The sequence below is a fragment of the Cottoperca gobio genome, chromosome 17 (genome assembly GCF_900634415.1).
Source record: "Cottoperca gobio chromosome 17, fCotGob3.1, whole genome shotgun sequence".
Lineage (NCBI taxonomy): Eukaryota > Metazoa > Chordata > Actinopteri > Perciformes > Bovichtidae > Cottoperca > Cottoperca gobio.
This window is the reverse complement of record NC_041371.1, coordinates 18,934,093-18,949,351: the sequence shown is the minus strand read 5'-3', so window position 1 is coordinate 18,949,351 and position 15,259 is coordinate 18,934,093. Positions and strand designations below refer to the sequence as shown.

Below are 15,259 nucleotides of genomic sequence, written 5' to 3'. Positions count from 1 at the left end.
ATATAATACAATTATATAAAGGAAATGACTGTAACTAAGGACGCCTCAGTGGAAACGCGCATGCGTAGTCATGTGGTGGAACCAACATCCCTGCTGCTCTGCTGCGGAGTAGAAATGTGTGTCCACTTAGCTTGCCATAATGCGGCATTTGTTGGTTGTGAACATATAGGGCATTAAAACTATTCTTTGTTGACAGGTAACTTAGTTGATATGCTATGAAGCTAACACGGAAACAGGTTCTCGCGAAGGCTAAGGCCTCCGACTTGGAAAGCGTGAAGAAATTGAACTGCTGGTAAGTGTTGACATTTTAGCATAAAGGTTAACGTACATCATTTTGTTGGTTTTTAGTTTACATGCTGATGGTCGAGGTTGACAGGTACGGCTTGTTTTGTATATCTCGCAATTGTGGTAACGTTACATTTCATTTTTGCAGGGGATGCAACCTGACTGATGTGAGTAGTTAGTTAATGATATCACATTCTGGTTTGACACTGAATTCCCTATTCATGCTCAACTTGACTTTGCTCTTTCTTTTGTATTGTTTTAACTTAAGCATGTATGTATGCCATTATTTACATGTTTCCTTATATTCTCTTCCCAGATATCCATCTTCTCTCAAATGGCCAACATTGAGGTGCTGACACTTAGGTTGGTCTATTTAACTCTTTTCTGTGTCTCTCTCTGACACACTCACACACAGAGGTATGACCGAATCATGAGATGATCAATGAATCCTGGTCATGTCTTTCCTTTTCTCCCTCTCTGTAGTGTCAACAGCATCTCGTCTCTCTCTCCTCTGGCTGGCTGCCTGTTTCTGTGTGAGCTGTACCTGAGGAGGAACAAGATCCCCTCACTCTCTGAGCTCTCCCATCTGCGTCCATTGACGCGCCTCAGAGTGCTCTGGTTGGCTGAGAACCCCTGTTGTGGAACTGACACCAGCCAGTATCGCCTCACTGTACTGCGCTGCCTGCCTCGCCTCCAGAAGCTCGACAACCAAGGTGTGTGTGTGTGTAAAATAAATTATTTGCACACACAATTGGAAGAAATGCATTTAAATGATTGTTGACTGGAGCAAAACTGTGCATAGCTTTGGTATGACCCGAGACGACAAGGTGAGGATTGGATGAAACATTTCTGTCCGATTTGTAATGAAGCATATTGTGTTTGCAGTAGTGACAGAGGATGAGATTGCACTCGCTCTCATGGAGGGGGAAGAGGTCACCACCCCCCTAGGCAGTGTTCAAAACCAGCCTTCTACCAACGGACTTCCAGATACAGAGACAGAGAATGACCCGCTCAATTATAACATGGAGGAGACCAAGTAAGTCATGTGGATTGACACCAACAGGAAGTAGAACAATCTGTCAAGGTAATGTCAATGTATTATGTGCAAAATATTTCTCTCATTTATTTTTTAGCAAAATCAGGGAGGAGTTGGGGATGAAACTCCTCTCCAGAGACAAGTTCCTTTCTCTTTCCTCTCCTTCAACCAGAGAAAACAAATCATCAATGAAAAAGGTAATCTCTGAACATGGCTTCCTAAAATTCGAATTCTTGGACTATTTTTTATTAATGTCATCCAATAAACTTCAAATTGTATTTTCCAGACACACATTCTCGATGCAGTTCTGCTGCTGCTGAAGGATTTGGATGAAGAGGAGCTTCACATTGTGCACACAGCTACTCAAAACAGACTCCAGTGTTACACACTGGAGCCAGAAACACTAATAGAGTCACTACAGACACAGAAAAGTGCTGACATCCAACATTGACACATTTCATAGCCTCTCTTTGCATATTTAACCCAAACCTCATTCTTGGGCATCACAAACCCCCTTCCTTTTTTTTTTTAACCTTCCAATTGCTGTATGCATGGCACATGATGTAGTTTCACTGATTAAGTTCCCCAACTTTATTATTATTATTTTTTATTTTTTTATTTTAAATAGCAGCATGCCTAACTGCCTTGTACAAATTAACAAATGTACGTTTTGCTAAATGTAAATCTATTTGTGTAATTAAAAACATAAAATTGCAATAACTCATCGTTTTAATTACACAGATGTTGGCTGAAAACATGTAAACATCAAACACAAGGTGTGAATGTCACAGTGCGACAATGGGGCATTTGTGACAAATGAAAACATTTCACCAATTAGATTTAAACTGTGCAGAGCTTGTAAGCTGGGCTCATGTCTAATGGTTATCAGATGCAACTTCATGTCAGTGGCTGAATCAACCAAAATATCTATTTGCTGGTGAAGTCAGTGGATGAACTATATGTGATACAAGTCTAAAGCTTTATCTTCTCAGTCCCCCTCTTCGTTCTCCAGGAAATCCATCAACGTGCTTGCGTCCACCGCGACGATCAAGTACTCCACTCCATCTGCACCCTGGAGAATCATGGGAATACATGTCAGTGAGGAACACTGGAGAGAGTAATGGCACTGGTTTAGTGAGTTCTAAAGTTAAACAGGACTCCACCTTGCGTGTCCGTATCAGTTTGTGGTCTCTGAACTCGGTAAGCTGAGTCCTCAGCGTTAGGTCCGAGTTCACCAAGAAAGCCTCTCGACATCGCTGGTAGAAATCTTGGAATGACAAACCTGCACACAGGGATAGGAAAATATTGCAATCATAGAGCAACACACACCCGAGAGAACTATCTGTACAGGAGTTGTGTGTGCACCTGTGTATGAAGGGTTGTCTTTGTTTTCCAGCTGGAATTTCACCAACAGTTTGAAAATTCCTCTGCAAAAAGAAAGCACACCGAGCCATGAAGAACAATAATTAATAATTAATCATTAAATCACTTAACAGCTCTAAGACTTCATTATATCAGGTGCAGGTTGTATAGAGCTGCAACAGTGGGCAAATATTTTTGATTAATCGTTAAAGTAATTACTCATTAAAAAGTGTCAGAAAATGCCGTCTATGGATTCTCAAATATGGAGATTAGGCACATATTAAAGTAAATATCTTTAGGTTTTGGACTTTACAAAAACAAGACATCACTTTGAGAAACTGGGATGGACATTTTTCACACATTTCTGACATTGCATAGAAAATAAATGAATCGTTTCATAGACCGATTCATCTAGAAAGGGATCGTGGTACCTTGCATTGGATGTCAAGCTGCGTAGCACGTGTGTGAGGGAGGACAGAGCGAGAGCGCCGGTCTGCTGCACCAGGAGCGAGTTTTCATACGAAGTTTCCTCTGCGTAGTGCTGGAAGGTCACACACTCCCACCACAGCCAGTTAAACTGGCTCTGCTTAAACTGGTCCCACACTGGAAACGCACGAGAAAGATTTGGCTACAACAATACATTTCAGTAGAATTAACACGGCAGTACACACACTTACAAACACCCACCCAATGGAGCGTTAATGTGGTCTAACGAAGCCACTAAGTGCAGGTTGGGCAGGGATGCCAGCTGCCCCAGTGCACTCTGGGTCTTCTCTCCTCGCAGCATTTGTCCATCGATGTTATGGATTATCAGGTACACATGGAGATCAGGGCCTGCAAGGAAATGCATCAATAGTAAAAACAGAGAATTCAAACACAAGCTTTTGAGAGAAACAGTTGACGGACACACTCACTGTCTTTAAGGGTCTGAGCGATGTACTCGATCTGGTCTGAGGGTGTCCGGAAACTTCCCTGGTGCTCTAGGGCCTCACATGTCAGAGCATTTAAGATCTGCAATGAAAGCATAGCATTTTTTCCCTTCTGTCCTCATCATGCTAAGAAATCGACCTTTAACAATATTGTTCAAGCTCTTTTAAACCACAAGGCTGGCAACAACATCCTGTGAAAAGACCAAGACCAAAAATAAGTTTGTCAGCGGCTGCAAGACGATTGGTTCCCATAAGATGCGGATGAATACACATGTTGTGCTGTAGTGAGTACAGCAGAGCATTTGGAATCATCTCAAAGTAAAACTACAGTGTCTGTATTCATCATAATAAAGTGTGTTTTTAATAATTACAATACTTGTTAGTATAATATATTTATTGCTGGTTTTGGTCTTTTCATAAAATTTGTTGAAAAGAAAAATACAGAACTTCAGCAGCTGTGTTAGATGCACACTCGTGCTGCTATTTTGGTACCAGTTTACATTTTGATATAGTCTGTACCAAGAAAGCCTTTGTCTGTGCATACTGACCGATTTAAGAGTAATGGAAGGGAAGAATCCGTTGACCACGAGGTGGATTTCCTGAGCCAAGTGAGACACACGGAAGTCCTCCAGCAGAGACTTTTTGCTGCCCAAACCGTAGACCAGCACACTGAATCCCAACCTAAAAACCAAAACACAGAGACACTTTCTGTCTTGTAACAAACTTCAAACATAAAAGAAAAAAGAAGAAGCGCAGAATAAAGAAAGCGTAAACCACACTCAACTGTAACTGTAACATCCACTTGCTAAAGTGCTTTCGGTGTTTGATGTAGAGCTGCTGGATCTCTTTGGAGCAGCAGGACGGCTTCTCTCCTAAAAGCTGAACCAACGTCTCCTGCAAACGCAAAATGAGGAAGCAGCTTCAGTAACACGGGAACACAGCAGCTTGTTGAATACATTTAGAACACAGGCTGTTGTATACTGACCCTGTCGAGTTTAGGGGTTTGTAAACGCTCCAGGGTGCGGTCTGATGTCAAGACCTTTGAACTGCCATGGGCTTCAAAATACTCCTCAACCATACTGGGCTGATTGAGGGCTTCAGAGCTGGTCTTGCTCTTCTTTGCAGGGGTCTTGTAGAGAGCTGCAGATGAACCTTTACTGGGCGTTCTTTGAGTCTTCAAGTTCTCCTTTTCTTCTCTCTTTACTTTCTTCTCTTCCTCCAGCCCATCTTCATCCTCCTCCTCCCCAGAGTCAGAGGTCGACAGCTCGCTATCACTGTCTGACCGCAAGCTCGGAGCTGAAAGTATCAAAGAGCTTAGCTATAGTCTCAAATATCTGTAATAGAAATCTACTTTCATTGTAACATGTGACACTCACTGGTGATTCTCTTCCTGAGCCTGTGTGGTGTTGTGGAGACAAACTGATCCTTCTTGCTCTGTCATAAAAAAAAAGCAGAGGCAACACTGAGAAAACAACATCTGACAGTGCAGCAAAGCCACTTAACCACAGCAGTGTATTGAAAAATGGCGACTTCATCAAATAAGGTTGGGTTCCCATATTTCTGCTGCTAAATGGACTGCAATGTAATAACAACTAAGGACGTTCACTAAAAGTGCTTGTTTTAGTCACCGACAGGCTCAGATAGTTATTATAAGTGGACTAGAATTATGGAGAAAAACCCCTACAGAGAAATAAAAAAAAAACATTTTTTACCCGTCTGTTTTTTATTGTGTCATGTGCCGGAAGACTACGGTGGAAACGTGAAACAGTTGGGGAGCGCCGGTGTTGTCGTGTTGGAGTGCAGGAAGCGTAGCGTAATCTAAAACATTTTTAATGTCCCGGGTGAATATGAAAGAAAAAGTAAAATGTTTCATTTCTCTGCATTTTCCATTGACAGTGCGGAATTGCCCAAAGCAATTACATTGCCGCATTCTTGTTAAATTTCTAAAATAGTCGACCCCAGTAGTAACCCAAACCCAAAAACATGGGAAAATAGGGTCCAGGTTGAAAAACCGTTTAAGCAGACAAATCCCACCTAGTCTCACCTTTTGTGGCGTCCTGCTCTCACCTCTGTGGTCTAGTCGGAGAGAGAAAGAGTAGACTTGGTTGTATGTAAAAGACACAGGAACGAATGGAAACATAAAAAAAGGAAAATATGTTGAACTCACTGCGGCCTGTTCGGGTGGGAGTCGATGGTTCAATGTTGGGGGTCGCACCGAAGGTCACATTTTTTCCAGGAGTCCGAGCCAACTCACTGGCTATTTACAAAAACAAAATGTTTAATATCCTGAAACAAAATCATCCATAATAATGTGATAAATGCAACTGATGTCATGCAATGCAAGAGAGTTTGTGTGTGTGTGACAGAAGAAGACTCTCACCAGTCTGGGCCATGCTGTGTCCACGTTTGGCTTTCTGAAAGGTGAAAATGGAGGAACCAGCCACTCTGTACATACTCTCCTCATCGTCTGTAAAAGCAAGGAAAATGAGGTTCAACCACGTACATTTTAAAATGATCATTTGTATAGGATTAGCAGCAATAAAGCATCGATCAGTCGTGAATAGTGATCGGACAATATAGGATTTTATCTCGGATATCTATAGAAAAACTCTCATAAGTTAATGAATTTCCATTATCGTAATTGTGAATATCCTCACATGAAGGACTTGAAAAGTTGTCAACTCACAATCGTGGTTGAGAAGTGAAAAATAAATAAGTAGATATTCCAGTATGTTTTAGAGCCATTTTAACAGTTTTCAGCAGACGGGATAATAGAAACATGAATGTCCCATGCCTCGTTGTGAAAATATGACATTTTTACTACGTCTACTCTCATTGATATAAATGAGGTGAACAAAATACAAAGCATCTCTATGTGTAACACAATAGAAGTTGACAACAGCAACACAAATTCTGTAAAAATGTTTCAACAAAAATAAAAAACACTATAACCTGACTATGAAGATTTGTTTTTATTGCAGGGCTGTTGTATAGCATTCGTTTAAGCTCGGTGTACATACAAAAAATGGCAACAGAGTGTATACTTAATGTCAGCTGGGCATTGTTTTGAACAGGCGAACACAAAGAGAGCCGGGAAAAAGTACACCAATGGTATTAATAATAATAATAATAATAATAATAATAATAATAATAATAATAATAATAATAATTAGTAGTAGTAGTTACAGTTCACTCACCTTCTGCATGGTCTGTTCCTAGAGCGTGCACATAGTTCTGCTCATCACGGACTCCGTTTTCGTCCCCATCATGTTGTGCCTCCTCTCTGGCCCGTCGTCCAGCCGGGCTCTTAAACGTGACCATCTTCTGAACAGACCCACTGTTGCTCTGCACACCTTTCGTTACACACAGACAGACAGACAGACAGACAGACAGTTAGTGCAGAAGAGGAGTCAGCCACCTACTCATAACCCAGACATATCTAAGAAGGAGAAGTAATGTGCTGTCCATACCCTCCTGTTTGTCCACGATGTGCTCCAGAGCATCTCCATCACCAATGAACTTCACCTCCAACACACTCATGACTGCAGAGAAAATCACAGTGTGACAGGAGCTAGCTAAGAGCTAGAAGCTAGCTAAGTAAATACAAACACACAGACAGACTTCATACAGACATTGCTGTGTAACGTGAAGGTAGTCTCCCTGTGGCCAGTCAGTCAGTCAGCAACAATGGACAGCGGCTGCACACAAAATGTCTAAAAGAAAAGTGAAACAGAAAATAAATGTGTTTAAATTACGGTAACTTACCAGATAGTGAGTCAGTATCGCCCGAGGAAAACGTAAACAAAACTTTCATAAACTGAGAGCGACACTGTGCGGTGTGACAACTTCCCGCGCCATCCTCCTGAAATTTTTAAACCACGTGACAAGTGAAAGGTCATAAGTGGCCAATCACAACGTTAGTTTCAGTTAAAACCACATTTCCCAAGATGCACTTCGCACCGGCGTTCGCAACCTCCTCGCTGCTGAGACTTCAGTGAAAACGTTTAATGATAACAATCAAATAGTAATCAATGATAGTGAATAATAATAATAATAATAATAATAATAATAATAATAATACAAATATTAACAGTGGCCTTATGCTTTACTGTTATAATTACAATGTTTGTATATTTGTATTTGTATTACAATTATGACATATATTGTGCCTATAAGCAAACGTATTGATAAAGAGAAAATAATAAGTAGAATTTGAGACATTTATTTTGTCAGAAAAAGTTAATCATCACCAGTATTTAAGTGAACCAGAGGTAGTCACTTGACAGTTATACATAAAAGCATATTATGAAGAATAATTTATTAGTTTACCCACTTCAACAGGTTCATGATCATTACACTCCCTGACTATACACATGCTCCTGCATGCTGTTACCAGCACATGCTGCCCTGCAGACTGAGAAAATAGTCTCTCTTATTCAGTAATTACATTTAGAGACAATTCAAAACTGAAGATTGTGTACAAAATTAAATAATGAATATTAAAAACTAAATGATCACTTCTGAATGAATTAAAACAAACATATAGGCTAAATACATTTGTGTATATTTGTGTTTAACAATCAAGCTGGCTGACTTAGATAATTTGCTAACTGTAGCATCATTGTGTTCAGCCTCCAGTGAGAGCTCACAGAGGCTACTGAAAGGTGACTACTGGCATTTGTTGCTGCCGTCTTGGTCTTAGTATATTGACATTCACATACTGACTCAATGAACAAAAACACTGCTTGGTGGCATTGATGAAATGATAAGAAGACAACAAAGTCCTAAAACTTTTTATTTATTTAATCATTTAAAAGCACAGATGCATGTATTTTTTCCTACATTTTCTTCCACAAATTGCTTCACTTAAAACATTTGGGGAATAGGTCTACAAAAAGTTCTACATGTTACTTAATCAGTGGTTTTGGAAAACCTCTACACTTATATTTTGGGACTGATTACAGGTGACATGAGTGAACAGTCGGCAGCTGTTCACCACCCACGTGTCGGTATCCACTTCCCCAGCAGACGGCCCTCAGAGTGCACATGGTACACGGGATGCATCGCTGCACTTGCACACGACTGTAAAAACGAACAGAGACAGGGTCAAACAGAGTGACACAATAAAACCGACACAGCGTTAAGCTTTACTTCACATTGAACTGCACTAACATGGTAGGGGATCAGTGCGAGCAGAGCGCCCAGGGGGTATTTGCTGTAGTCCAGCGGTCCTGAGATGGGCTCCACTCTACCATGCTCCTGGGTCATAGACAACAACCTGGGGGGAAATGCATTTAATCAGAACTTCAGTCACACTTATAGGAATACTTCACACACAAAATGATTATTTATACATCAATTATTTACCCCGTCTTACCTTGAATTTGTGAACGGTGAATGAAGAATCCAAAAACACAGAAAAGACGTGATTGAAGTAAATGGGGGGGGGGGGGGGTTAACAACACAACTATATCAAAACATCAGTTTACAAACTCTCTTGCATGTGTTTGGGAAGTAATGAGCATACGATTGGCTAAATAAGACTTGGATTATACTGCAGGAGTTGTATATTTACTTCAGTATACCAAGACTTTTCTCTGTTTGATTCTTCGTTCACCATAGAGGCATGTGAGAGTAATTGATATATAAATGATACTTTTGTGGGTAAAGTATTCCTTTAAGTTTAGTGTTGAGACTAGAGACAAGAGTAGATAGCTTACTTGAGGTTTGGGTGTCCTTCAATCACAGCATATCCAGTGGGAAGTTTTCCAGCTCCGTCTAGACTGAGAGCAGTGAGCAAAAACATGTTTAAAGAAACACACAATGATGAAACAATCAGCAATGTTGTGTTGAGTAAAACTGTGGTAAAGGTATCTGCTCCAGTTGGTGAGCATCATAAGTGAAAAGTAAGAGTATAAGAGCCAGGCATACGGGAAAATAATTGTAAGGAGGAAGATTTGCATTTCAAGAATAAAGTCTAATTTCAGTATATGCGCTAACGCAGGGGTGTCCAAACCTTTTTCACTGAGGGCCACATACAGAAACATATACGAAGGGCTGGGCCACTCATACTTTTGAGGTATATTGCCTAAAAAACAAAATCAAGGGGGGGAGGGGGTGAAATGGGGATGGATATATCTCAAGCTTGTTAAACAAATAAGTTATTGGCTTGTTAACACATCAACTAACGTTAGTTAGATAATGTTATCAACTTTAATTGACTGAATTTATTCAAAAATTGAGCTTATTAACATGAATACAGTGTAATATATGTTTTAACTCTCCTATAATGGGAACAGCGTTGCACTCAGTGGGAGCAGTGATGCTGCGCTGTGGACTGAAGGATGCTGCAGGTCAGGAGTAAGTTTGGTGGTTGAGATACGAAGGACATCACAGAGATGCTGTCGCTCATTTTGGTTCTCAATCTGCTTTTGTTCAGAGTTCACAGAACATGTTTGCTCACATATTTAAGTGGGGAAGTGCGCAACATTGAAGTTGCGTAGTTGTGTCTCAAAGAGACGGAGCTTCACACAGAATGCTTTCATGTGCGCAGTCGGCTCTTCTTCAGTGTTGAGATGACCAGTAAGATCAACTAAACAGGTCTGCCAAACATGGAGGGTCACTCAGCTCATGAAGAGGTCGCTCCTTCTCTTTCAAAAACAGGTCGATTTCTGATCTCAGGGAATAAAACCGCTGCAGCACGGAGCCGTGACTCAGCCAGCGCACATCAGAACTGTGGAGTGCGTCCCCGTATTCAGCATTGACATCACAGGAAAGCTTGAAATTCTCTGTGGTAAAGTCCTCGTGCTCGAATTATGTTGTGCCCTTTAGACTCGTAAGACCAAGCATCTCTTCCGTAACGCAAAAGTTATCGTCAACTCCCCGCAAAACAAAATGAACAGCTGTGCGGCGTCTGTCGCATCTGTGCTCTCATCACATGCAATCAGTAAACATCTAAAGCACAAGCTTTATCTGACACTTGATGTTTTAAGTTAGCTGACAAGTCCAAACTGTGTTTCTGTGTTAGAACTAAGAAGTACAAAACATTCAAGCACAAGTTTCTATCTGGGCCATATTCCATTAGACTTTTAGAATTTGCTGCGGGCCAATTAAAAATGGACCACGGGCCGCAGATGGCCCGTAGGCCGTAGTTTGGACACCCCTGCTCTGACGCTAGTAGTTTATTTTCAAAACTTTGTTTATTATTGACATTTTGACTTTATTCTCAAGATGCAATAAAAAAAGTTCCTCCCTTCAATTTGTTACTTATACCTAGCCCGAATACTCTTCGTACAATTGAGAGCTAAAAAAACAAAAGACATTTCTTCAGATAAAAGTATGCGATTATACAGCATTGAGGTTTTGGTCAGTTTACAATGGAAAGCAGGTAAAGCCCATTCTGCAACCACATAACAGTGTAAACAACATTGTTGAAGGTACCTGAGTCCACTCCATCCACAGTCGATCAGGAGCTGGTTCCTGTGAGGACAGTGTCCGATGACTCTCGTCAGAACCCTCACAGCCACATCCTCCAGACTGCATGAGCCAATCACAGTCTGCTGCACGTCTAGAAGACAGCAAAACAAATCATCACTGCTCATTTTGTGACGCTTTTCTCTCTCTCAATACACTAATTTCAATTAAACAGCATAAACAAACTACAGCTACGTCCGTACGTCCGTACGTCCGTACACACACACACACACACACAACACACAACACACACACACACCATAGAAGCCATAGTTCCCAGGATGCACCTCGCTGAGTTGTGCCATGTCTTTGACCGGGTGGCTACAGGAAGGGGTGGAACCAATGCTGGACTTACAGGTGATGCCAACAGTCCTAAGTCTGCCCAAAAGAATAGAAGTTTAGAGAATAAATCTATCAAGAAAGCATTTATCAAGAAATAAATATAATAGATTATTTACTTGTACGTGGGCTGAGGCCTTAATGTGATAATGTGATAACTGTCAATACAACTTAAATCTGCATTACTTACATTTTAGGTCACTTGGGGGCAGTACAACTAGCTGCAAACCCAACACTGACATTTTATTATCTATAAAAAAGTATATGGTGGACATGTTTGCAAACAAGTGCCCATTTACACAAAGCAACACGAGCATTCAAGTCCGACATTCAATCTCCTTTTAGCTCAAGTTTGTTCCCCATCATCTCCAGAGAATAACACATGTCTCTTTAGCTGCTAAAAGCTCCACTACATGTTCACCAGCAAGTTGCTTACTGTGTCTGACGGTTTGGTGCCGGACAGGTGGTGTAAAGTTTGTTTATCAGAGCTTTTTTAACGAACATTTCTTCCTACTGCTTATGGAAATTATGCCGTTCAGAGGGGTGACACTGAAGCAAAAACAGTGGAGTTGTGGACTAGAATATCGAAACACTGAGCTAAAAGATGCTAAAGCGCTCCGTCGAGCTAAGGGGAACTGCAGTCGGATGATGAAACTCAATGAGGCATAAAAACGTACCTGGGAAAATGTTGCGTGTATTGTAATCATTCTCTGTGGCAGGTTACTCGACATGATTGGCCTCTTGCGTTCAACTGTTATTTTGGACATACTTTTCCATGAACTGCAGAGTAAAGTCGGTGGTTTCCTGGGCGACAGTCTGTATTTCCTCCACTCCTTTGCAGTTGTAGCTGTTCCCGCAGTGTGCGTACACTCCTGTTAGCTCCACGCCCTCTGTCTCGCAGATGGCCTGAGCCAATGTGAGCGCCTCAGGCTCTGAGTGCAGGACACCAGCTACCACAAGTAACAAACAGAAAATCAGCCGGCACTTCTACATGATGATGAACCATGTACTAATTTCCCTGCGTGTTTACCTCTCCCGTTGCCACAGTCGAGTTTGAGCCAGATGTGCCACAGCCGACCGTCTCTCAGTGGTCTCTTTTTGAGCTGATCCAGAGCGTGAGGATGATCCAGTAAAACCTGGAAGAGATCTAACCTCTCTGACAGGGCTGCACAGCGCTCCACCTATACACACGCACGCACACACACAAATGTAATACGGGAGTAAAAGCAATACAAATTATATAAATTATGTTATGTGCGGTGATTCTCTAGTTCCCTCCTCTCCTTTCCTCCCCTCTGTTTGTGTGTGTAGGTGTGTGCGAAGCGCCGCCCTTCGTGAAACAGAGCGGAGCGAATGCGCCTGTTAATGACCCCTGCTTTATGGGATGCACACTGACTTCTTTTTATCCTCTTAGAAGGTAGGCGAAATTACCCGAAAATACCTACAAACGACATACCAAAAGTAAATTGAAAGCTGCTCTTCAACCATTTGCACCAGCTGCATGATTTTGAATGATTTTGCATGTATATATATATATATATATATATATACATATATATACATATATATATATATATATATATATATATATATATATATATATATACATATATATACATATATATACATATATATATATATATACACACACTGTATACATATATATATATATATATATGTATATATAGTATAGTGTATCGTATATATATATATATATATATATATATATATATATACTGTGTATATATATATATATACATATTATATATATACACACACTGTATACATATATATATATATTATATGTATATATAGTATAGTGTATCGTGTATATATATTATATATATATATATATACTGTGTATATATATACATATATATACTATTTATATATATATATATATTATATATATAGTATATACAGTATATATATATACTGTATATATATATATAATATATATATATATGTATATATATATATATATATATATATAATATATATACATACTATATATATATATATATATTATATATATTTATTCTCTCTATATATATATCTATACATATATATATATATATATATATATTACTCTATATGTATATATACGTATATATACGTATATATATATATATATATATATATATATATATATATATATATATATATACGTACATATATATATACATATAACATTTTATAGAAGAGCCCTTTTAGTGTGTGAGTAGAGAGGACCTTATCAAAGGGAAGAGAGTATGCATAGAGGATGTCATCAAATCCATGGTCAGCATAGAAGCAGGCCTCTGGCAGGGTAGAGACCACAATGCACCTCCGGGATCCACCCGTCATTATATCAGCACACTCGCTACCCATGAACACAAATACAAAGACACAGACACAGACCTTATCGGCATCCCTTACATGTGACCGACTTGTATGAATGTATTGCATGAGTGTGTCTGTAATCATACAGGGTTTTGTGGGTCTTCATGTGTGGCCGTAGCTGGACTCCCAAATTCTGACAGCGCTCGATCATCCTCTGGGCATTTCTCTTCACTCCATCCACATCCACCACCAGAGCAGGGGTACACAGGGTGGAGAAGGCCTCTCCCTCCATACTGGCAGCACTGACACACACACACACACACACACACACACACAAAAATAATAATATATAATGGTTTGATAAATGTAGAGAATCTCATCCACCTCATCCACGCCTTCATCTCATCCAGACTCGACTACTGCAACAGCCTCCTCTACGGGAAACCATCAAAACTCATCAAAAAAACTCCAACACATCCAAAACTCTGCCGCCCGTCTCCTCACCCACACCCGCTCCCGTGACCACATCATCCCCGTCTTGCAGAACCTCCACTGGCTCTCAGTCCGCCAACGTATCCGTTTTAAAATCCTCCTCCTCATCTACAAAGCCCTCCACAACCAGGCCCCCTCCTACCTCACCGACCTGCTCCATCACCACACTCCCTCTCGCACCCTCAGTTCCTCCGACGCCAACTTCCTGTCCCTGCCACAAAGGACCAAGCTCCGGACCTGGGGTGACAGAGCCTTCTCCATCGCCACTCCCTCCCTCTGGAACTCACTCCCCAAACACATCTGTGACTGTACCGTCTGCTTTTAATGTGTAATTACTTCTATGTATTTTTTATGTTGATGTCCTGTTTTTCTTAATGTAATTTTTAATGTTATATGTCCATGTAAAGCGTCTTTGAGTACCTTTTAAAAGTGCTAAGATGTACTAGCCTTAGACGATGAGATTGTTGAAGTTAGTTGGTTAAGGTTGATTGGTGGTTCGGGCATCTAGTAAGGAGCCACCTGGGCGTCGCCCTAGGGAGGTGTTCCAGGCACGTCCAGCTGGGAGGAGACCCCGGGGAAGACCCAGGACTCGGTGGAGAGATTATATCTCCTCACTGGGAACGCCTCGGGATCCCCCAGTCGGAGCTGGCGGATGTGGCCCGGAGAAGGGAAGTTTGGGTTTCCTTACTGGAGCTGCTGCCCCCGCGACCCGACCCGACCCGACCCGACCCGACCCCGGATATACAAAATTATTTTTCCACGGAATTCGTATCAACGTTTATTAATTCTTCAATATATCTCGAATATTAAAACAGACTGCGCAATCCTTCATCATTATAGATGACTTACCGTTTGACAGCAGTCATTCTAATATCTCGTCGACATGCAAGATTTTGTGGTCACGTGACTCTTACGGTGTCCTTGAGTAGCCAAACCTCGGTGTGGGGGGGGGGGGGTCAAACCAGTATGCGGTGATTTACTGACGTAAACAAGCAGATACCCGGAGGACTCTTCTCTTCCT

The 15,259-nt window shown here is 40.8% G+C and overlaps 3 protein-coding genes across 5 annotated transcripts; 1 reads left to right on the top strand and 2 right to left on the bottom strand.

Moving 5' to 3' along the window:
- Positions 1-56: 56 nt before the first annotated feature.
- cfap410 (cilia and flagella associated protein 410) lies at positions 57-1,983 on the top strand. Its single transcript, XM_029454305.1, has 8 exons — positions 57-116; positions 197-292; positions 434-452; positions 602-648; positions 769-998; positions 1,171-1,321; positions 1,419-1,518; positions 1,608-1,983. Exons 2-8 carry the CDS (start codon positions 216-218, stop codon positions 1,770-1,772), a joined length of 789 nt encoding a protein of 262 aa, XP_029310165.1. The 5' UTR covers positions 57-116; positions 197-215; the 3' UTR covers positions 1,773-1,983.
- Positions 1,984-2,032: 49 nt separating this feature from the next.
- On the bottom strand, positions 2,033-7,506 carry orc2 (origin recognition complex, subunit 2). Of its 3 annotated transcripts, none has more exons than XM_029454303.1 (17): positions 7,378-7,458; positions 7,245-7,310; positions 7,083-7,154; positions 6,810-6,965; positions 5,993-6,079; positions 5,780-5,869; positions 5,657-5,688; positions 4,989-5,046; positions 4,598-4,908; positions 4,397-4,506; positions 4,161-4,293; positions 3,598-3,694; positions 3,371-3,517; positions 3,115-3,286; positions 2,687-2,748; positions 2,485-2,603; positions 2,033-2,393 (listed from the first exon to the last, which is right to left on the bottom strand). In XM_029454303.1, exons 3-17 carry the CDS (start codon positions 7,150-7,152, stop codon positions 2,310-2,312), a joined length of 1,728 nt encoding a protein of 575 aa, XP_029310163.1. In that variant the 5' UTR covers positions 7,153-7,154; positions 7,245-7,310; positions 7,378-7,458; the 3' UTR covers positions 2,033-2,309. The 3 variants fall into 3 exon arrangements, with proteins under 3 accessions (XP_029310163.1, XP_029310164.1, XP_029310162.1); XM_029454304.1 differs by having other exon boundaries at positions 7,245-7,325; positions 7,378-7,451; XM_029454302.1 differs by lacking the exon at positions 7,245-7,310 and having other exon boundaries at positions 7,378-7,506.
- Positions 7,507-8,393: 887 nt separating this feature from the next.
- On the bottom strand, positions 8,394-15,178 carry LOC115023136 (D-threo-3-hydroxyaspartate dehydratase). Its single transcript, XM_029454301.1, has 10 exons — positions 15,088-15,178; positions 13,893-14,048; positions 13,657-13,786; positions 12,455-12,605; positions 12,194-12,374; positions 11,345-11,463; positions 11,053-11,179; positions 9,333-9,395; positions 8,785-8,890; positions 8,394-8,694 (listed from the first exon to the last, which is right to left on the bottom strand). The coding sequence occupies exons 1-10, from the start codon at positions 15,102-15,104 to the stop codon at positions 8,605-8,607; spliced, it is 1,140 nt and encodes a 379-aa protein (XP_029310161.1). The 5' UTR covers positions 15,105-15,178; the 3' UTR covers positions 8,394-8,604.
- Positions 15,179-15,259: the final 81 nt, after the last annotated feature.

Bases quoted from the DNA above. Each gene is read 5' to 3' on its own strand.
- cfap410 (XM_029454305.1), top strand. From the start codon at position 216: ATGAAGCTAACACGGAAACAGGTTCTCGCGAAGGCTAAGGCCTCCGAC. The intron at 999-1,170 runs GTGTGTGTGTGT...TTGTGTTTGCAG, and splicing joins CCAGAAGCTCGACAACCAAG to TAGTGACAGAGGATGAGATT. The intron at 1,519-1,607 runs GTAATCTCTGAA...TGTATTTTCCAG, and splicing joins ACAAATCATCAATGAAAAAG to ACACACATTCTCGATGCAGT.
- orc2 (XM_029454302.1), bottom strand. From the start codon at position 7,426: ATGAAAGTTTTGTTTACGTTTTCCTCGGGCGATACTGACTCACTATCT. The intron at 5,689-5,779 runs GTGAGTTCAACA...CTCTCCGACTAG, and splicing joins TCCCACCCGAACAGGCCGCA to ACCACAGAGGTGAGAGCAGG. The intron at 4,294-4,396 runs GTTGAGTGTGGT...TTTGGTTTTTAG, and splicing joins AAGTGGATGTTACAGTTACA to GTTGGGATTCAGTGTGCTGG.
- LOC115023136 (XM_029454301.1), bottom strand. The intron at 11,464-12,193 runs GTATGTCCAAAA...TCTTTTGGGCAG, and splicing joins ACTCTGCAGTTCATGGAAAA to ACTTAGGACTGTTGGCATCA. The intron at 8,695-8,784 runs GTTAGTGCAGTT...TCGTTTTTACAG, and splicing joins TCGCACTGATCCCCTACCAT to TCGTGTGCAAGTGCAGCGAT.